This window comes from Capra hircus, chromosome 8, assembly GCF_001704415.2.
Source record: "Capra hircus breed San Clemente chromosome 8, ASM170441v1, whole genome shotgun sequence".
NCBI classification, from domain to species: Eukaryota; Metazoa; Chordata; class Mammalia; order Artiodactyla; family Bovidae; genus Capra; species Capra hircus.
In genome coordinates this window covers 71,437,994-71,460,350 of record NC_030815.1, presented here as the reverse complement: position 1 = coordinate 71,460,350, position 22,357 = coordinate 71,437,994, and the positions used below count along the sequence as shown (strand labels likewise).

The window sequence follows — 22,357 nt, the reverse complement described above, 5'->3', positions numbered from 1 at the left end:
GCCAGAGATATGATGGAGAAGGACAGGAAACTGGTCCACCCCACTTCTTTCCACTTGGGCTTCCCTGGTGACTTAGCAGTAAAGAATCTGCTTGTGATACAGGAGACTGCCAGTAATGCAGGACACACAGGTTCAATTCTGGGTCAAGAAGAGCCTTTGAAGAAGGAAATGGCAGCACATTGCAACATTCTTTCCTGGGAAGGACAGAGGAGCCTGGCGGGCTACAGTCCATGGGGTGGCAAAGAGTCAAACACGACAGAGCAATTGAGCACAAACCCACGTACAGACTGTAAACATGTTTTCAATTTTTTTGTAAGTTGTTTATCATTTCCTTATGTTTATAATGAAGAGGGAGGGTTCTACTTTGGCTTAGTCTGCTGTTTACCCAAAGGACCTTATCAGTTCAGTTCAGTTCAGTCTCTCAGTTGTGTCCAACTCTTTGCGACCCCATGAACCACAGCACCCCAGGCCTCCCTGTTCATCACCAACTCCCAGAGTTCACTCAGACTCACGTCCATAGAGTCGGTGATGCCATCCAGCCATCTCATCCTCTGTCGTCCCCTTCTCCTGCCCCCAATCCCTCCCAGCATCAGAGTTTTTTTCCAATGAGTCAACTCTTTGCAGTCTCTTATATATGTCCAGGGAAGCTAAAAACAGAACTTTGAACCTGGAATTAAATTCTGATGAAAATACTACTTTCTCTTTGCTAAAAAATCACAACTACAATAGAGAGCAAATGTTTAAGTGAAAACTTACCACGTTATCATCGGCAACAATGAATAGTTCAATATGCTTTTCTTTTTCCTTGCTCTGGAAATGAATGCAAAATTGAATGAAGTATGGTTAATATTTCTTATCTTAACATTTTAAGTTAAAATTTTCAAGGTGAAAAACGTTGGTATTATGTAAGGTGAGGTCCAAGAGTATATCGAATAATTCTAGAAATTTAGGTAAATAAAACCCATTATGTTATTAAAACATGTGGCTCTATTCATCAGGTTTTAGTGAAACTGAAACAACATTCCATATTTTATTTTCCTTCATTTCTTTGTTTAGTCTTTCAGGTAAAATAAGAGTTATAAGTAAATAATCATGAATACAGTTTTCAACATTTAGTTTTTTTTTTCTTTTATAAAGTAAACACTTACTAAGTGTCATGTAAGAATTGAATCGCCAGTCTATGTCTGACGCAGGGTGCAGCATGCTTGGGGCTGGTGCATGGGGATGACCCAGAGAGATGTTGTGGGGAGGGAGGTGGGAGGGGGGTTCATGGTTGGGAACGCATGTAAGAATTAAAGATTTTAAAAAAAATAAAATAAAATTAATTAAAAAAAAAAAAAGGCCATCTATAGTTGAGAGCAGGACATGTAACCAGTCAATAGGATTGACTGTATTCCTTCTACTCCTCTGTCTCCCAATCTCCCTTTGTTGAAATTCAATTCCAAGGAAACTTGTAAAACATTGCAAATTATAGATCTTTATTTTATAAAACACAGTTCCAGGGAATTCTAAGTTTTCAGCCTTCAGTATCAGGTGCTAGGTACATGCATATTCTCTTGAGTATAAACCAGAGGCATATCATTCACCTATTTGACTAAGTTATTCTTTTCTGAGCTAACTAATCATTTATTAATTGATTGATTTAATCAGAAAACCCCTCTTAGGCATCTAGAAAGTTTCAGACACAGCCTAAACCATGGATATGTGAAGAAGACAAATACTCACAGATCTTAAGGCTAACACCTCGCGGAGATTTAAGATGAGCTAGGATGCTGCTACTGCTGCTGCTGCTAAGTTGCTTCAGTCGTGTCCGACTCTGTGTGACCCCATAGACGGCAGCCACCAGGCTCCCCTGTCCCTGGGATTCTCCAGGCAAGAACACTGGAGTGGGTTGCCATTTCCTTCTCCAATGCATGAAAGTGAAAAGTGAAAGTGAAGTCGCTCAGTCTTGTCCGACTCTTCGCAACCCCATGGACTGCAGCCTAGCAGGCTCCTCCGCCCATGGGATTTTCCAGGCAAAAGTACTGGAGTGGGGTGAAATCACCTTCTCCAATGAGCTAGTATAGAAAAGCCTAAAACACAGAAGACTATCATTGTAGTGTCATTCCACTAGAAATTCCACCTTAACAATTAGACTATTTGGCTTGATGTGAGGGAGATAATCTGATTTATCATCAACAACTCCTACCCCAAAAACTGTGGCAAGAAAGACAAGGAAAGAAAAGAATATTTAGGAAAGATTTCAAGATGTAAATTTCATTCCTTCCAACCACGTTTAGCTCTAATACTATAAATCTATATATTTAGGGTTGTAGATATCCACCTTCTTTGAAATTGGTGAGACAAACTAAGATTTGCTATAGGAAATGAACACTTTCTATAAAGATAAGAACAACAAAATTTGACATTTCAGATTTCAAACAGTGAAGAGTCAGATTCAGGTAGCATATACACTGCTTTCATTGTATGAGAAGGAAAATAAGAGGCATTTGATGTGGGATAAAAATGATTTTAAAATAAAGCACTCACTTCCATTTTGGAATCTTCCAGGGATTTAGTATTATCCTTTGGAATAGTTGTCCTGGTAAAGTTGAGCTCTGTACAAGAATAATTGGCAGGCTGCTGAATCAAGGGGTCATATTTGAACACCAAATGTTCTCCCTCATCTGAATATTTCACTGGTTCAATGAGATATCTTTGATCTCTCACCCTGAAGAACCCCCTGTGGAAATTGGGAATACAATATCTATTTACAATCTCTCTCATTTTACTGCTACTTTCAGTTCAGTTCAGTTCAGTCGCTCAGTTGTGTCCGACTCATTGCAACCCCATGAATCACAGAATGCCAGGCCTCCCTGTTCATCACCAACTCCGGAGTTCACTCAGACTCATGTGCATCGAGTCAGTGATGCCATCCAGCCATCTCATCCTCTGTCGTCCCCTTCTCTTCTTGCCCCCAATCCCTCCCAGCATCAGGGCCTTTCCCAATGGGTCAACTTTTCGCATGAGGTGGCCAAAGTATTGGAGTTTCAGCTCCAACATCAGTCCTTCCAATAAATATTCAGGACTGATCTCCTTTAGGATGGACTGGTTGGATCTCCTTGCAGTCCAAGGGACTCTCAAGAGTCTTCTCCAACACCACAGTTCAAAAGCATCAATTCTTTGGTGCTCAGCTTTCTTCACAGTCCAACTCTCACATCCATACATGACCACTGGAAAAACCATAGCCTTGACTAGACAGACCTTTGTTGGCAAAGTAATGTCTCTGCTTTTCAATATGCTATCTATGTTGGTCATAACTTCCAAGGAGTAAGAGTCTTTTAATTTCATCCTGCAGCACCATCTGTGGTGGTTTTGGATCCCCCCAAAATAAAATCAGCCACTGTTTCCACATCTATTTCCCATGAAGTGATGGGACTGGATGCCATGACCTTAGTTTTCTGAATGTTGAGCTTTAAGCCAACTTTTTCACTCTCCTCTTTCACTTTCATCAAGAGGCTTTTTAGTTCCTCTTCACTTTGTGCCATAAGGGTGGTGTCATCTGCATATCTGAGGTTATTGATATTTCTAGGACAGTATCTCTCTGTTCCACTTTATGGAGTTTGCCTTTTTAAGAAAGGGAAACATATTATAAAGCAATTATCCTCCAATTAAATAAAATTTAAAAAGTAAGAAAGGGAAACAGTGGAGTCAAGGCCTCATGTCAGCAGGTAGCCAGGTATTCTGAGTGAATAAGAGGTGATATACTGATGAGATGATTGGATGGCATCACTGACTCAACGGACATGAGTTTGAGCAAATCCTTGAAGATAAGTGAAGGACAGGGAAGCCTGGTATGCTGTAGTCCATGGGATCACCAAAGAGTCAGACATGACTCAGAGACTGAACAACAACAAGAGGTGATATGGCATGTGACTCCTTGCTAAGAGACAACTCATCTGGATTTCAGAAGTTTGACAGCTCCATCTTTCCTCTGAAGCATGAGTAGAGTAGCAATTCCCACTCATGGTTGAGGACCCCTGGCAAGTCTGAGTTCATGCAAAAATTTTGTGAATTTGTATGTATTAATTAAAGAGTAAATATATGAAGGTACAGACAGTGCTATGTGTTATTTGTGTTGTTAAAGGGTTTTTTATTCTTGGAAATACTGAAAACTGAACACATAAAATCCTCATTAATGAAGACTCAAGTTTCTTGTTTTTCTACTTTGCCTCCCAACATCTTCCTTTGTCCTTGAGCCCAAGATCTAGAGACAACTTATATCGGCTTTACTTCTGACTTTTTTATTTTCCAGAGACTGGAAACACTGCCTAATTTAGTAAAAAGTTGTGAAGCATTGTGCTGTGATGTGTTAGGAATGTATAGGATTAGGAAGTAGAAGGCCCATTTTTGGGCAGAGTTCAACCACCAGCGAAATGAATGTTCAGGAACAAATCTCTGATGTCAGTATCCTGATCGATAACATGAGAGGCCAGGCTGGATGAATCTCAGTTATCTTCCAGCTCTGAATTCCTTGATCATATATTGAAAAATCAGTCTTGTTTAGAGCATGTTGTATCTTTTTGTCTAAAATGAACATAAATAATGTGCTAGATTGGATATTCATGCCAAAAATATACAGTATTTTTTGCCATTAATATTTCTGTATGAAGTGTCTTTAAAAAAATAAAAGAGAATGTCTTTGAAAATTTGTAGAATAACTCATTTAAGTAGAAAGATATGGTGCATACCTCAGACCATGACATGTGCTGATGCTGACAGCAGAATCAAACTCATGTAAGATAGATCCTTGGTAAAAACAGTGGTCCTAAAAGAGATGAAGAGGCTGTTGACATAAGTACATGTTTGGGTATTATATAAATATTAATATCTACACATTTTATATTCATAATACATTTATATTCACAAAAATCATTATTTTATTTTCAGAAATTACACTTATTTTCATGAATGCATTTGTTCATTGCATTCTTGTGTTGGAAGATTTTAAAGCTACTTTAGAATCCTTTTAATTGCTTGATTATTTTGTTTAAAAGAGTATATAAATTCTTCCCTCACAATTTTAATAGTCTATGAGTTGATGCTAACCTCAGAATGTGACCCTTTTCCTTAGAAATATTATCCCTTAATCCATCTTCATACCTCTATCAAACTACCCTCCCTGTGCTATCATTATCCATTTCCCCCTGTTGCATATGAAAGCAAATCAAAGTTTTTGATGATCACAAAAATTAGGTCTCAGTCGCTAACCAGGTTCCTTCATGACTTCCCTGCCTCTCTGCTTCGATCATTTGGTATCTTTATTACTTCGTCCTTGGTGCTCCATTCATGGTGATTCCACCGATAATTTCTCTTTCCATCAATTCCTTCTGTTCACTTCCTGTCTATATGTGACAATTTTTATGGCCCTAGACCTCAGACCCTCACAGACTAATATCCACTCCCTTTGTAGAAGAATGTAACCCAGCTTTCTTACTGTTCTATTTTGCAAAGAGTGCATGATGACTTAGATTTCATAGCTGATAACTGCCTTCAATAGAGGTGATATGGTTTAAAAAGTATACATTTGGTAGAGAGAATAAAGTCATTCTTGGCTAGAAGGCTGCAGTGGGCATCTTCTGAAATGGAAAATAAATATAAAAACAGAAGTTGTATCCACTGAAATAATGCTATAATAAATGAACCAAAACTCATTTAGAGAATGAAAGAGAGGACTCAGTGTTGGTGCATCAGAAGCACCAGGCAAGGGGATTGGATTTACATAAGAGTCAAATAGATGGAGGTTTTAAAATAGTTTCAGATCTTTAAGTTTTATCCTTTAGCTTAACTACTACTCCATCAGGGTACCTCATACTTCTTTGGTGTCCTGCTTTACCCTTCTTCCAGAGTTAACACCATTTTGGGTACAGAAAAATCAATAAGATACATTAGCAGTCATTGATTTGCTTGTTAGGCAGTAATCAGCCTCCTTTAGCATTCAGAGGATCATAGCTTCTATTCTAGGATCATTCAGCGATGGTAGCCAAGGCAAGATTAATTTCTTTTTTTAAATTTTATACTTACTGTATTTATTTCCCACACTCTTTGACCAGTATTAGTGGGAAGAGCAAGTGAACAGTAATGCTTAGAAGATCTCATGAGCTGATAGAACCAAATTAACTCTTCAGTTTTTAAAATTTTTAAAAATTATTTATGATTATTATTTCTTAACTAACACTTCCCACAACTTTCTGATTCTGATGTAACACTTTCTGCAACTACTTGTAAAGCTAGAATGGTTTCAAAGTTATGCAAGGAAATAATATTTTCAAAGAAGAGATAGAGGAAGGTCCTGTAAGATACCGTGATCTGAGGATGTTTGGTGATTTCCTCTCCTTTTGTGGAGTAGTACGTCTCACTGTAATTTAAGGCTAAAAGCTCCCTGGAAAACAGGACAGGGAGATGGTGAGATTCATTTATTCTAATAAGAGAACAGATAAAACTTACTATGTGAGAGAGATGCCTCTAGTTCAGTACAGTCGCTCAGTTGTGTCCGATTCTTTGCAACCCCGTGAATCGCAGCACGCCAGGCCTCCCTGTCCATCACCATCTCCCGGAGTTCACTCAGACTCATGTCCATCGAGTCTGTGATGCCATCCAGCCATCTCATCCTCTGTCGTCCCCTTCTCCTCCTGCCCCTAATCCCTCCCAGCATCAGTGTCTTTTCCAATGAGTCTTTTCGCATGAGGTGGCCAAAGTACTGGAGCTTCAGCTTTAGCATCATTCCTTCCAAAGAAATCCCAGGGTTGATCTCCTTCAGAATGGACTGGTTGGATCTCCTTGCCGTCCAAGGGACTCTCAAGAGTCTTCTCCAACACCACAGTTCAAAAGCATCAATTTTTCGGTGCTCAGCCTTCTTCACAGTCCAACTCTCACATCCATACATGACCACAGGAAAACCATAGCCTTGACTAGATGGACCTTAGTCGGCAAAGTAATGTCTCTGCTATTGAATATACTATCTAGATTGGTCATAACTTTTCTTCCAAGGAGTAAGCGTCTTTTAATTTCATGGCTGCAGTCACCATCTGCAGTGATTTTGGAGCCCAAAAAAATAAAGTCTGACACTGTTTCCACTGTTTCCCCATCTATTTCCCATGAAGTGATGGGACCAGATGCCATGATCTTCGTTTTCTGAATGTTGAGCTTTAAGCCAACTTTTTCACTCTCCTCTTTCACTTTCATCAAGAGGCTTTTTGGCTCCTCTTCACTTTCTGCTATAAGGGTGGTATCATCTGCATATCTGAGGTTATTGATATTTCTCCCGGTAATCTTGATTCCAGCTTGTGTTTCTTCCAGTCCAGCATTTCTCATGATGTACTCTGCATAGAAGTTAAATAAGCTGGGTGACAATATACAGTCTTGACGGACTCCTTTTCCTATTTGGAACCAGTCTGTTGTTCCATGTCCAGTTCTAACTGTTGCTTCCTGACCTGCATACAGATTTCTCAAGAGGCAGGTTAGGTGGTCTGGTATTCCCATCTCTTTCAGAATTTTCCACAGTTTATTGTGATCCACACAGTCAAAGGCTTTGGCATAGTCAATAAAGCAGAAATAGATGTTTTTCTGGAATTCTCTTGCTTTTTCCATGATCCAGTGGATGTTGGCAATTTGATCTCTGGTTCTTCTGCCTTTTCTAAAACCAGCTTGAATATCAGGGAATTCATGGTTCACGTATTGCTGAAGCCTGGCTTGGAGAATTTGGAGCATTACTTTACTAGCATGTGAGATGAGTGCAATTGTGCAGTAGTTTGAGTATTCTTTTGCATTGCCTTTCTTTGGAATTGGAATGAAAACTGACCTTTTCCAGTCCTGTGACCATTGCTGAGTTTTCCAAATTTGCTGGCATATTGAGTGCGGCACTTTCACAGCATCATCTTTCAGGATTTGAAATAGCTCAACTGGAATTCCATCACTTCCACTAGCTTTGTTTGTAAAGCCCACTTGACTTCACATTCCAAGATCTCTGGCTCTAGATTAGTGATCACATCATCATGATTATCTGGGTTGTGAAGATCTTTTTTGTACAGTTCTTCTGTGTATTCTTGCCACCTCTTCTTAATATCTTCTGCTTCTGTTAGGTCTATACCATTTCTGGATGCCTCTAGGCTGCTTTCAATTCTCAGCAAGATCCTCTTATGCTAAAGATAAGCAAAATCAATCCCAGTCACATGAGAAGACTCTCTATCTAGATTTCAGGGTGTGGTACAGGCAGCAAAAGAAACAGAAACAATCCTGGAAGTTCTAAAACTGCATCATTTTGAGAAGAACCTAGGAAAAATATTATCTAAGGAAAAATCTCTTGCCTTAAGTGCCAAAATTAATGCAAAATATTTGTGATATTATATATCATATATGTATATATGATATACATGTATATGCTGCTGCTGCTGCTAAGTCGCTTCAGTCGTGTCCAACTCTGTGCGACCCCATAGACAGCAGCCCATCAGGCTCCACCATCCCTGGGATTCTCCAGGCAAGAACACTGGAGTGGGTTGCCATTTCCCTCTCCAATGCACGAAAGTGAAAAGTGAAAGTGAAGTTGCTCAGTCCTGTCTGACTCTTAGCGACCCCATGGACTGCAGCCTACCAGTCTCCTCCATCCATGGGATTTTCCAGGCAAGAATACTGGAGTGGGGTGCCATTGCCTTCTCCGATACATGTATATGTATAGCATATATTTTATCAAATTATGTACTTGTTGGGTTAATGTGCATTAAGATATATGTATCATGTACATATGACACATGGACTTAAAATGATTGCAGTTTTTACATTTTATAAAAAATCATGCAATATTCCCTTGTTCCTCAGCTGATAAAGAAGGTAAAGAATCCGCCTGCAATGTGGGAGACCTGGGTTCGATCCCAGGGTTAGGAAGAACCCCTGGAGAAGGGAAAGGCTACCCACTCCAGTATTCTGGCCTGGAGGATTCCATGTACTACAGTCCATGGGGTCGCAAAGAGTCAGACACAACTGAGAGACTTTCACTTCACTTTCATACAATATTAACTGTAAATATATATTTTAATCTCTAAAATAAAAACTTTAAGTTAAAGCAGAGAGATATTGCTAAAAAGACAATAGATAAACAAAAAGCCAGTAGATAAAGTAAAAAAGAAGTCAAATAATTCAAAGATCCAAAGAAGAGTAGGAAAAGAAAGCCAGAGAAACAAAAACAGAGACAAACAGAAATTAAATACAACCAAATCATTGATTCATAACATTATAATGTATCATTCATTACATTAAATGTTAATGGCTTAAACTTTCCAATTAGCAATCAGACTTTCCAATTAGAAATAGTGTCAGAAGTCACTAAAAGGCAGCAATCAACCACTTGCCATCTTACAGGAGACACATTTTAAATGTTAAAGCACAGGTAGGTTGAAGAAAATGGATGAAAAACCGTACATTATGGAAACAGTAAACATGTGAAGACAGAGCTAAACTGTATTAATATCAGGTAAAATACACTTCCCAGCAAGAGTGACATTTTATAATGACATAATGAGAAAAGAGTCAGTCCACCATAAAGAAAAAACAATAATACGTATGAATGAATCTAACTGCTAAGCTTCAGAATACATAGAGCAGTTATTTAAAAAATTCAAAGAATAAAAATTCCAATCATAATTGGATGTTTTAATACTCATCCCTTGGCAATTGACAGAACAAATAAAAGAGTAATGTAAGTAAAAATAAAAGATCTAAATAATTCTATTAACCTAGAAACTCTTCATCCAGTAACTGAAAAATATTTTTTTTTCCCAAGGGCATATGATATGTTTAACGAGTTAGAACATAGGTTTGGCTATAAAACAAATTGCAATAAATTTTTATTAAAAAAATGATATCATACAAATCTTGACAAAAGTTATACCATAGACTATCAGATATTGGCATCAAGTAAATAACACACGCTTAAGTAATCCATGAGTCAAAGAAGAAGTCTCAAAAGAAATTAGAAAATATTTTGTAAAGAATGATAATAAAAATAAAACATGTCAAGGTTTTTTAGATGCATGTAAATTAATACTTGAAGGAAATATTATGGCTTAAAATAGTTTAAATGCTTATGACATAAAAGATGAAATGTTTCCATAAAAAGAGAAAAGTAAACCCTAGATAAGTAGAAAAATTAAATAATAAAGATAATAGATGGATTCTGTGAAATAAATAGATTAGAGCAATAATGAACAAATCCAAATTTTGGCTATTTGAAAAGATGAACTAATTGATAAACCTCTTCATATTTGTCAAGAGAAAAGGATGGGGAACTCAGATTACCAGCATTAGAAATTATAAAAGTGTTATCAGATACTATAGATATTAAAGGAATAATAAAAGAATATTATAAAGAACACTTTATACCAAAAATTTGACATCTTACATGAATGTACATTTTTCTTGTGAATTACAATTTAAAACTGATACAAAGTGAAGTAAAAAATTTGAATAACCCTCTCTGAATAAAATTGAATTTGTAATAATAAAACCACTCCCCCCCCACATACACAAATCCTCAAGGCACAGGTAGTTTCATTCATAAATTCCATCAAACATTCTAAAACTGACATCTTTTGGGAAATATAGGAAGAGAGAATACTTCCTAACTCATTTTTGAGGCCAACATAATGTTAATATAAAAAAGTGACAAACCACAAAAATGTAGAAATGCTTAATAATATTCGTCATTAACATGGTTTCAAAAACCTTTAACAAAATCTAAGTGAACTGAATACAGCAAAGAGGGTTTTATCATAAGGATGCAAGTATGGTTTAACATTCAAATATCAATCAGTGTAAATTACCATGTGGACATTTCAATGGATGCAGAGGTTAACACTTTCAGAACTTTAGGGGACTAAAAGAGAACTTTGAGGAAAGGCACATAGAAATTTCTCAATAAATGTTAGCTTCCTTCCATCCTGAGGATGTTAGAATATGCAGAGTTTGAACAAATTATCAATATAAGTATGTTATTAGGTTCATATTTCTGTACATTTGTCCAGTGGGAGACTCAAAGTGGAAGGAGATTTTGTTGTTGTTTATTTAATTTACTTAATTTTTTTAGCTAATAGGCCAGAGTCTCAATTCTTCAGTGGAGTTATCCTTATATTTTATTCATTTGACAATTCTTCATGAGTTATATTTTACTCATTTGACAGTTCTTCATGATTTCAATGTTTGAGTCTGAGAGGAAGAGCTATTGTGTGTAGGACCAACAGAAAAGAAGTGGAAATTCAACAAAAACAGCAGCAACAGTTGTGAAGAGAGTTAATGAAGAAAGTTTAATGCATTAGAATTATTTAAGGTACACAAAGTAACTTGATAAACTAAATTCTTCCCATCCCTTAGAGTCCTCTCTAGCAGAACTCTATTTAATGTCTATTTTCAACAATTTAAAAGTCACTTTAAAAAATTTAGTTTTCAAGTTTCTTTTGTTCCACTGATTCACAAAGCATTAATATATGAGCTCTTCAAGTGAGCATACTCCAGGTGCCCCAGCTAGGAAGTAATTTAGGAACAGGAGAGAAGTGTATATAATTGTTGTTAAATGTTATTAAATTGTTGAAATGATACAAGCTTATTTTAGAAGAGTTAGAATTCAGATTACATATACATAAGAAGGGCTTAAGGACTGCACTTTACCAGAAGTTTTTTATGAAAACTAGGATACTATAGACTAATACATCTATAACGTATTGAATTATCATAGAACTTACCTTGATTTTAGAAGGTGAATTATTAAGATTTTTCTGTTTAGGTTTAGTTGATACAACAATTCTTCTTCATAAGCTTCCTGAAAAACAGTATTCGTCATGTGACTTAAATGTGTGCCCATTGAGTGTGTGTTGGTGGTGGGTAGAGGGGTAGGTAGAGGGGAAAATTACAGATCTTTCACATTCTACCCAGCAACCCAAAAGTCCTTTCAGGCAAAATAATAAATACTGATAAAGCTGAATTTCTATGAAAAATTTTGCTTTCAAGTTATTTTTCAAGTTTTTTTTCACATAGACCATTTAAACAATCTTTATTCAATTTATTACAATATTGCTTCTGTTTTGTATTTTATTTTTTTGGCCAAGATCCAAAGATCTCGGCCTGCGGGAGCTTAGATCACCAACCAGGGACCCAACCAGCCTCCCCACACTGGAAAGTGAAGTCTTTCTTGGACTGCCAGGGAAGTCCCCTCAAGTTATTTTTTTAATTTTATTTTATATTGGAGTATAGTTTTTAAATTTTATTTATTTTAATTGCAGGATAATTGTCAAGTTATTTTTTTTTAATTTTGGTGGACTTTTTCTCCAGTTATAAAATGAAATTAATTGAAAAAAATGCATACTTTCCCTTCTTTCCCCTTATTCAGAGGTATACAAGTTACTATATATCCTTATAGTTTTACTGCCCTGGATCTTCTGTTTATGTATTATTAACAGTTGGTATACACTGTCCTATACTGTACATCTTCACATAAAAATAAATCATGACCATGAGCATTTCCTGTTCTAATATATCTTCTTTTACAGTATATATTTTAATTTTTTTTCCTGGAAGACACAAAAGGAACTTATTTAATCTACATTTATGTTAGAAATTTCACTTGGGATATTCACTACTGTTAGAATTTCACTATTAACAATGTGGGGGGGGGGAGGTAAAGCTTTTGGTAAATATTACCAGATAGCTTTGAATAAAGGAAGTTCAAAATTAGAATTTCAACAGAAATTTATAGTCATTCTTGTTTCCTTGCCTTAGATATTGTTGCTAATAAAAGTCTTTTGAATAATGAAATGATAACATTGTGATAAATTATTCTTTTTGATTACTTTTGAAATTGATATTTTCCTTTTATTTGTATATGACTTTTCAATTTATATCCTTTTTTTGTTGTTGTTTTTCAGTCACTAAGTCGTGTCTGACTCTTTGTGACCTCATGGGCTATAGTCTGTCAGGCTCCTCTGTCCATGGGATTGTCATTTCTTCTGAGGCTCCTCTAAATTGTGATAATTTTTCAGACTTCCCTTATTTCTGATGACCTTGATAGTTTTGAAGAGTACTGGTCAAAAATACTGGTCAGATTTTTTGTGGGATGTCTCTCAGTTTAGGTTTATCTGATGTTTTTCTCATGTTTAGGCTGGAGTTATGAAGAATTGATAGAAAACAACAAAATCAAATGTCATTTTTCATAGCATCATATCAGAAGAACATACTGTCAGTATGACTGATTACTGATGTTAACCTGGACCATCTCACCGAGGAAACATTTTTCAGCCTTCTTCACTGTAAGTTATTTTTTTTTTTCTTTCTTCCATATTATTCTATCTACTCTTGGGAAGAAAGTCATGAAGTACAGCCCATGCTCAAAGGTGGGGTGCTATGCTCTACCTCCTGGGGAGGGGGGTGAATTTCTGCATCAAGTTTCTGATTCTTCTTTAAGAGAGATTTGTCTATTCTCCCGCATTAATTTCCTTGTTCAATCACTTTTTACGTAAACATGGGCTTCTGGATATTAACTGATACTTTCTGCTATGGTCTAAAACCACGTTATTGACTTTGTTGCTCAAATTTTTCTTTTGGAAACTGGGAGATGCTTCTGTTGATCCCTCTGTTTGCTTGACACATTCCCATCAATGTGAGGTTGGGTTTGTTTGGGAACCTCCTTACTTTCTACAGCTGCAAGATGCTCCAAACTCATATTTCCTGCCCTGTCCAGGCTTGTTTTGTAGGTTCATCCTGGAACTTTTCACCTTATTCTGGATTAAGTCTTCAGACAATAGATACCTGAAGAGCCCACCAGCTTTTGCACAACGGATAGTAGAAAGCAGGTTTTGACCTCTTGGGTAAGCACCAACATCCAACCATTAAAAGGTCTGAGAAGATGAGGAAAGAATTGAAGATCAAGAGAAAAACTATTTGCAAGGAGATTATCAAAGAAAAAAATAGTTAGACTTTATTTCCATATGGCGGTAGATGGAGAGATACTTTTTTAATCATCTTAAGCCATGGGAGAGAGGCCTTATAGGACGATTTGGAAAGTTGAACTGTGTCTTACTTGTGACCGAGAAACCTAAAAAGTTAGAGCCTTGAAAGCTGGCTCCTGTTACGGTGGAGGGAGAACAAGTCATTGCATTTGAAAAGTCTGCTTTCTCAAGGAGTGCAGGGGCAAAGTGACAGTCGGGATGCTCCATGGGTCAAATGAAAAACCTAAGTCTCAAAATGAAAATGCCTGTAATAAGTATCTAAAACCAGTCATTGACATGTATATGTATGGCTGAGTCACTTTGCAGTTCACCTGAAACTATCACAACATTGTTTGTTAATCAACTATACCCTAATACAAAAAAAAAAAAAAATTTAAACAAAATAATTTAAAAATAAAAATAAAAACAATCATTGAATGTCTTTGACAATGCAGTGTTGCTGAGTTGCTAAGTCATCTCCAACTCTTTACAACCCCATGGACTGCAGCAAGCCAGGCTTCCCTGTCTCTCACCATCTCCAGAGTTTGCTCAAACTCATGTCCATTGAGTCGGTGATGACATCCAACCATCGCATCCTCTGTCACTCCCTTCTCCTCCTGCCTTTAATCTTTCCCAGCATCAGTTTCTTTTCCAATGAGTCAGCTCTTCATATCAGGCAAAAGTATTGGGGCTTTGACTTCAGCATCAGTCCTTCCACTGAATATTCAGGGATGATTTCCTTTAGGATTGACTGGTTTGATGTCCTTGCTGTCCAAGGGACTCTCAAGAGTCTTCTCCAGCACCACAGTTTAAAAGCATCAGTTCTTTGGCACTCAGCCTTCTTTATAGTCTGAGCCACCAGAGAAGTCCTCTTTGACAATAGTGGGCATTGAAAAGAACCTAATTTTGAAGCTTTCTCCCCAGTAGGAGTATTGTGCATTTTCTACATAAATATTTATTATTTTCAGGATTAACATTTTAAATATTTTAAAATTTTAACACTTGAATTAAACACTCTTCTCAGCAGCAGGCCTTTGTATTCCTGTGAAAGTTGTTCAGCCATGCTGTAGATTCTGTGAGGTCAATAAACCTGCAGATCAGATCACTGGGAGAGCAAAATGCTCAAGGGTGACACTCCATGGCCATCAGCTCAGAACAAATGTGGCTGTCTTGGATCAGCCTGGAAAACTGTTAGTGGAACTCCTCACATAAACTGGAGAATTTTAAATACTCCCCCACCCACCAACAAACCTGAACTTTTTTTGTTTGTTTGTTTTCTAATCCATAAAAGGCTTGGTCCCCCCCGTCCCCCGCCACCCAACCTCTACTCCACTCTCCACCCAAGCATATGTGTTAAGAGGAGTAAGAATCCTCAGAAAAGACAAGATACAGCACTTGTTTGCTTTCTTCATACCTGTGAAACAATGCATTTCATTTATTAAATCAAAGCCCATACCTGTATGTCATCCTCATGGATGTGCCAAACATTTCGCTTCTGAATCAGAGGAAGCCTTTTAGGATGAACCAGTTCTTGACCCTCTACTCCAAGGATGACCTTTCCTAAAAGGGAACATAAGTGGGGGGCCGGGGCAGGGAAGGGGGGAGATATATTTGGCATTAACATCCCTCCATGGTAATTGGATAACAGAATTATTCTCATGGAGTTCATTTGCTCCCAATTAGCAGCCAGGTGGAAGAGCATCCCCACTTTACAAGTATGGAAATTGAGACTGATATATCTAAGGAAAATATGGACTTCCTTGGTGGCTCAGACACTAAAGAATCTGCTTGCAATGTGAGAGACCCAGGTTCGATCCTTGGGTTGAGAAGACTCCCTGGAGAAGGGAATGGCTACCCACTCCAATATTCTTGCCTGGAGAATTCCACTGGAAAGTAGGCAAACAGATTGGGGTACTTCAGTTTCTTACATCTTTTCACTTTATTCTGCAGGTGTAACCTTTGTCTTCTTCTCCTGCCTGTCTCTGGATCCTGCCTCCTATTGAAGCCAGTCACTGCAATAGTTTGTTTCAATGGAAATTACTGATTTTATCTCTATGGGGCATTTGTATTTGAAGTCAACTCTCATAGTTAAATATAAGACTTTCCTATGTGAAAGGGATTTTAGATAGTTTGAATCAGTGCTAAAATAATCTCTACATTACCTATCAGATTGGTAATCATCTGTCAGGTGAGCCCTGCCAACCCCACTATGTAGAGGAAAGAGCATAGGCTTTTGGAATCTGTTCTTATTGGAACCAGAGTTTTACTGGTTTATTAGCAGTATGACTATGAGTGGGGTTTCCCAAGTGGTGCAGTGGTAAAGAATCTGCCTGCCAATGCAGGAGACATAAGAGATGTGGGTTTGATCTCTGGGTTAGGAAGATATCCTAGAGGAGAAAATGGCAACCCACTCCATTTTTCTGGGAAATTCCATGGACAGAGGAGCCTGGTGGGCTACAGTCCATGGGATTGCAAAGAGTTGGACATGACTGAGCAACTGAACACACATACATGACCATGAGTAATACGTCTAATCTCTCTGATCTACAGATATTAATCTCAATTTTCTTACTGCTAAATGGAGATAATATAGAATTTTAAGCATGCTAATACACAAAGTGGCTAATGGCTAACATGTTGTCTCAGTTCCAGTTCAGTCATTCAGTCATGTCCGATTCTTTGCGACTCCATGGGCTACAGCATACCAGGCTTCCCTGTCCATCACCAAGTCCCGGAGCTTGCTCAAACATGGTGTTTACTGCCTTGCAGATATTCAGTAAAATCCTTCTCACCATCTATCAGAGTACTTAAGATTAATACAGCGTTTTATAGAACAATTGAATCTCAAGATTAACCATAATCTAGTCCAAATTCTATGCTATGTTCTCAGCAAAATCAGTGAATATTAATATTTTATCATTTACAATTTAAACTTGGTGACAAAAGAGATGTTGCCTCATAGCATACTAAGAAAACTATCATAAAAAGATTAACACATACCTTTAATCTGAAAAATGAGTAAAATCATGAAACATAAAGTCCCGGGAAACATTCTGAATGATTCTGGCAAACTGGGGTACATGTGTTTGAGAAAAGACGTGCACTGTTCTTGGTCCTTGCTGCCACAGAGAGGATGAAGACCCTAGCAGACAGACAGGCAGTTTTGATCCAGCACAAGGAAGTGTTCCTTATCGTGTTACACAATTTGTGAGGTGCTTTAGGCTAAAACCTGGAGGGTGGACGTCATGTACTAATTAAAAGTAACCAGTGAGAGGGTGGTGGTGGAAGAAGTGGGCTGGGCAGAGATCCCTATATTATACCTGTTATAAATATGACTCCAGATGTACTAAATTATTTTTAAAGTGAAAACATCACATTTGTCTTGGAAAAAATTACTGAAACATGTTCATATAAACTGTGGTGGAAGAAAGTCATCTATGCTGAAAGCCACATGTAAGAACTGTCAAGGAAAATTTGATAAAATAAAGTAGATAGCAATATCAAGAACTTTTATTTTCTTAGCCAAATAAAGGCCTGGACCATGTAGGACATGAGGATAATGATGTTTACGGTACTAAATGAAACTAAAGATATGGATCCATATTTCATCCCCACCTTGATAAAAGAATCCAGTCACTAGGGCAAGAGGGAGAGATGAAGGGAAATAACTTTCCCTTTTCTCCCTGGTTTTATTAAGATATAATTGACAGCAGATTAAGGTATATGTCATACAGATTTGACAGTATATATTATGAAATGGTTCATGTCATATAGACACCAACCCCCCCTTTTTTTCCTCTTTTTGATGAGAACTCTAAAGATCTATTGTCTTAACAACTTTAAATATACCACCTAGCCCTGTTCACTACAGTCATCATGTTGTACATTATATCCCTAGTACTTATTGGTCTGATAGCTAGGATAGATCACTTTCATCTAAACTTATTTATGAAAACTCATTTATGCTATAAATCACAAATTAATTTCAAAAAAAGGCAAATAAAAACTCCCAAAATACATACAACATATATAATAAAATGTGAGGGCATAGATCCTGATAATATAGAACTCTTTCAAATCAATACAAAAAGAAAACATTAATGGGGAAACATGCAAAGGACCTGTACAAACCCTTCTATATGCAGGTGTTTGCTCATTATATTAGAAGAGATATACCTTTGTAATATAACCCCATATCTGCTTGGGATTCTATCCCTCCACTATCTCCATTATTGAGTATCCCCATAATATTCCCATAAACTGAACCAGTCTACCATAACTGGAAGTTTTCTTTAACTCTTTATTTTGTATTGGGGTATAGCCAATTAATGGGCTTCCCTGGTGGTTCAGATGGTAAAGAAAATGCCTGCAATGCAGGAGACCCAGGTTCAATTCCTGGGTCAGGAAGATCCCCTGGAGAAGGGAATGTCTACCCACTTCAGTATTCTTGCCTGGTGAATCCCATGGACAGAGGAGCCTGGCAGGCTACATTCCTGGGGTCGCAAAAGAGACATGACTGAGCAACTGAGCACACATATTGAAGAGTTTGGAAAAATACTCAGTAATAGTAATCACCCAATAAAAGTAGACTATAATTATTTAACTTAACTAGGATGAGGTTTTATAATACAGTAAATAAAAGTAGACATTTAGATCCAAACCACCTGGGTTCTATTCTCAGCACTTATTTTTCCTACCTACAAACCATGGACAAGGTCTGACCTCTCCATACCTCAGTTTTCTTTTCTCCCAAAATAAGTATAACAACAGTATCTTGGGGGTTCTCTGCTAGTTCAAATGGTAAAGAATCTGCCTACAATGCAGGAGCTAATCCCTAGGTTGGAAAGATCCCCTAGAGGAGGGTAGAGTTAATAACCAGGTTTAAATGGGGTTAATTTAACTGAATCACTTAAAAGCGGTACCTACTACATATTAAAGGCTAGATAAGTGATGATTTTTTTTAAAGAACTACATAAATGTTGAATTTTGCTTTTATTATTTTTTCTGTACTGATTTTATCCACTTCTCATCTTCCTCTCCTTCCCTGAGACTCAGGAGCTCTGGCTTCCTTTCTTTACCCCAACATGCTGTTTTCTCCTATCCAAGAACCTCTGGATACACTTGTTTCTCTGCCTCTCTGTGGCCAGATTAATTCCTCATGCTTCAATTCTTAGTTCAAGGGTCACTCTCTCAAGAAAGACTTCTCTAACTTCAAGGTCTAGAACAAGCTTCTTGTTGAAACAAGATACACTTATCTTTTCTGAAAAGTTGTTAGTTTATCACAAACTTATTCATCCAATTGCTTATCTGTTTCCTGAAACAAAATATAACTTCCAGAAAGCAAACTCTGCTTGCTTTTTCTTACTCTGGAACCATAAATGTAAAAATGTCTTGCATATAGACAGTGTATTCAATATAAATTTGTTGAATGCAATAAAACTAATTTGCAGTATGAATAGGATCTGCTTCCATCTTCATGTGTTTCTCGAAATGTTGAACGTAATTGGAATAACTTTAAGTGATCACTTCTACCAGCAGAGTTTGTTTCAGGTCAATACAAGAGATAGTTGAAGATCAAAGGGCATACTTAATATATCCGACCTGTCATCAAACAAATATTCATCCACATATCAGATGGAACTTACCAGCTTCATTCACAGTGATGGTTACAGACAGCATTTTAAATTGGGTGATAAGTAGGAACCATATTGAAGTTCCCTTTATTACAGTAAAAATAGAAAAAAAAATTAAATACCAGTTGTTGAATCCTAATTATTTATGGTGTCATGTTAAATGATAAGGCTTAAAGGCGTTTGTCTGATGCCTTTAGCTATGGCTGAGCTAACTTTCCAGCATGTCTAAAATATTAGAGATATGGCATTATCCACAGTTAATCCAGGTGAAACAACCCAGAACTTTCAAAGAAGAAAAATTTTTGTAACTTAATCAGGCCCCATAATCAATAAGGGGAAAGCAGGCATTAAAATTTCTTCCTGACCCCATGTTCTTTTTATATGCTAGTGGTTTTTTGGACATAGAAACAAGCTTTACTTTCCCATAATCACTCTATAATCAAGCATTCAAACCTGGAGAATATTATACTTCAATTCTGAACCCTACCAAGTGACTAGAGTAGCACAATGAAATATTATAGCTAGTTTATTTTTTTTTTTCACTCTCAAGTCACAGCTTTCTGTTTTCAAAATAACAGCATCACTAAAGTATATAAAGCTTTAAAAACAAACAAACGATTAACCCTGAAGCAGATTTCAATGAAAGTGGCTCTGGGAAGTCCAATTATCGTACAAAAGCAGATTTTAAGGATTAAACAAATATGAGAATATTCTGTTTCCTCCTTATTTCTCTGCTGCAAATTTGTGGAGCAACCTCTCATAGGAGGTTCTCAAATCTGCTCCTATCTTGGTTTCAGTGAGGGTTTTGGAGGTTGTAGGTTCTTTTATTATTATTATTATTATTTCAATGATTTGTATTTGGTTTTTTGGCTGTGTCACATGACTTGTGGGATCTTAGTCCCCTGACCAGGGATTGAACCCACGTCCCCTGCATTGGAAGCATGGAGTCTTAACCACTTGACCACCAGGGAAATCCTGAGATTTTAGATTCTTGTGTCCAATCCTTATGGATGCTAGGATCAACCCTTTAAGTTAGGCAGGAGTATGTGTCTCGGGGCCTCCTAGCTTTGATAAGAGCATGTCTGCTTTCTCCCTTTGACCTCCGTCACAATCCACGTACCCCTTCAGGTTTCCCCTTGAGATTCCTTCTCCCTTTCTTTTCCTCAGTCTTGCTCCCTCTCTCTGAGCTAGCAACTTAGAGAGCAAGTCCTCAACCCTTCTTAAAGACTTAGAGTGAGTTCACAATCGTGGAGGCCCAGGAAGTGTGACAGGTGATAAAGAATACACTCTAAGTCAGAAACAAGAGGCGGTCCACTATGCAGACTCAAACAGCTTATTGTCTTCTATCCTTCGCAAAGAGAAGCATGGGAAAAGGGGCAATAAATTAAATGAATAAAGAAAATCTTATCCAAATTACAATAGCAATGGCAAAAACTAAGCACAGAAATACTGGATGAAAGATTAGCATTTTCTATCTGACTTTAAAAGAAATATCATTATAAAGTACTCCAAAGTCACATTCATTAAAAGGAACTTGCAATTCTTTTTGTAGAAGCTAATTTCAGCCCATTAATTGTTTTTCAGTGCATTGAAAAGAACACTAGATTCAAAATAAAGAACTCTATGTTCACCTGTGAGTAATTATTCTTTCTTTGGCAAATCATTTATTTTCTTGGCCCCAGTGCTTCATGTATAAGTTAGGGATATTAGATTGTTTGATCTCTAAGATCTTTTTTTTTTTTTTTTTTTAAACATCAAGGTGCTGTGTTTCCATGCTTTTACTGAATTTCCTTTTCTAAGACCTCTTCATTGTAAATAGAAATTTTGACTTGTTAGAATAACGACGTTTGAATTTTTTTTCCTCACTATCCTTTTTTGTTGTTGTTCAGTTGCCAAGTCATATTTCTGCGACTCCATGAACTGCAGCATGCCAGGCTTCCCTGTCCTTCACCATCTCCCAGAGTTTGCTCAAACTCATGTCCACTGAGTCAGCTGTGCCATCCAACCATCTCATCCTATGTCACCCCCTTCTCCTCTTGTCCTCAATCTTTCTCAGGATTAAGGTATTTTCTAGTGAATCCTACTGTCTATGAATTGATATACACAGTAAATGTCATGATATAGATGCCACAAGAATGATAAAAAAATTGACTTACTTTGCCATGCAAAAAAAAAAAAAGTTATTTGTGGGGAATAGCAGATCCTGAATAAAAAGAGTGCATAGACATTTCACCCTTTAATTTTGATAATCAAATTACTTAGCTAATGACATTGAACAAATTACTTAATATTCCTAGAGTTTTGGTTTCTTCATGGCAAATTAAAGGTAATAGTGCTTCCTATACCAGGTCACTGTGTAGATTAAGTAAGATCATTAATGACGAGTACTAATACATAGCACACATACTACTCGCAATTTCGTTGAAGGGTTGACATTATTCCTCACCTTCAATTTAACTCTACTTCACAACAGTAGAGGAAATACTTTAACTTCAGTGAGGTCAAAATGTTTAAACAACATAGACTTAAAGTCAATGGGTGACAAGGTGTGAAATGAAATGTAATTGTTTTCTCCAGCTGGATAAGTGGCAGCATTCGTGATCCTATCCATAAGTCCAGTTCCTACAGAGCGGTGACACACATTCACCTCACTTCTCAACAAACTGTAATAGTCATGTTTTAATAAATTATAGTAACTTTCTTGATCTCTCATGCCCT

General features: G+C 37.1%; 1 protein-coding gene across 1 annotated transcript in view; it reads right to left on the bottom strand.

Annotated features, from left to right (window-relative positions):
• The window catches only part of ADAM7 (ADAM metallopeptidase domain 7), a 55,876-nt gene extending 38,818 nt beyond the window's left edge, over window positions 1–17,058 (bottom strand). The window contains exons 1-7 of the mRNA XM_005684211.2: window positions 17,007–17,058; window positions 15,463–15,566; window positions 11,769–11,845; window positions 6,343–6,421; window positions 4,731–4,807; window positions 2,530–2,722; window positions 757–810 (exon numbers count right to left, since the gene is read on the bottom strand). Of these exons, the coding sequence (XP_005684268.2) occupies window positions 757–810; window positions 2,530–2,722; window positions 4,731–4,807; window positions 6,343–6,421; window positions 11,769–11,845; window positions 15,463–15,566; window positions 17,007–17,058 (636 nt within the window). The remainder of the gene's footprint in view (window positions 1–756; window positions 811–2,529; window positions 2,723–4,730; window positions 4,808–6,342; window positions 6,422–11,768; window positions 11,846–15,462; window positions 15,567–17,006) is intronic.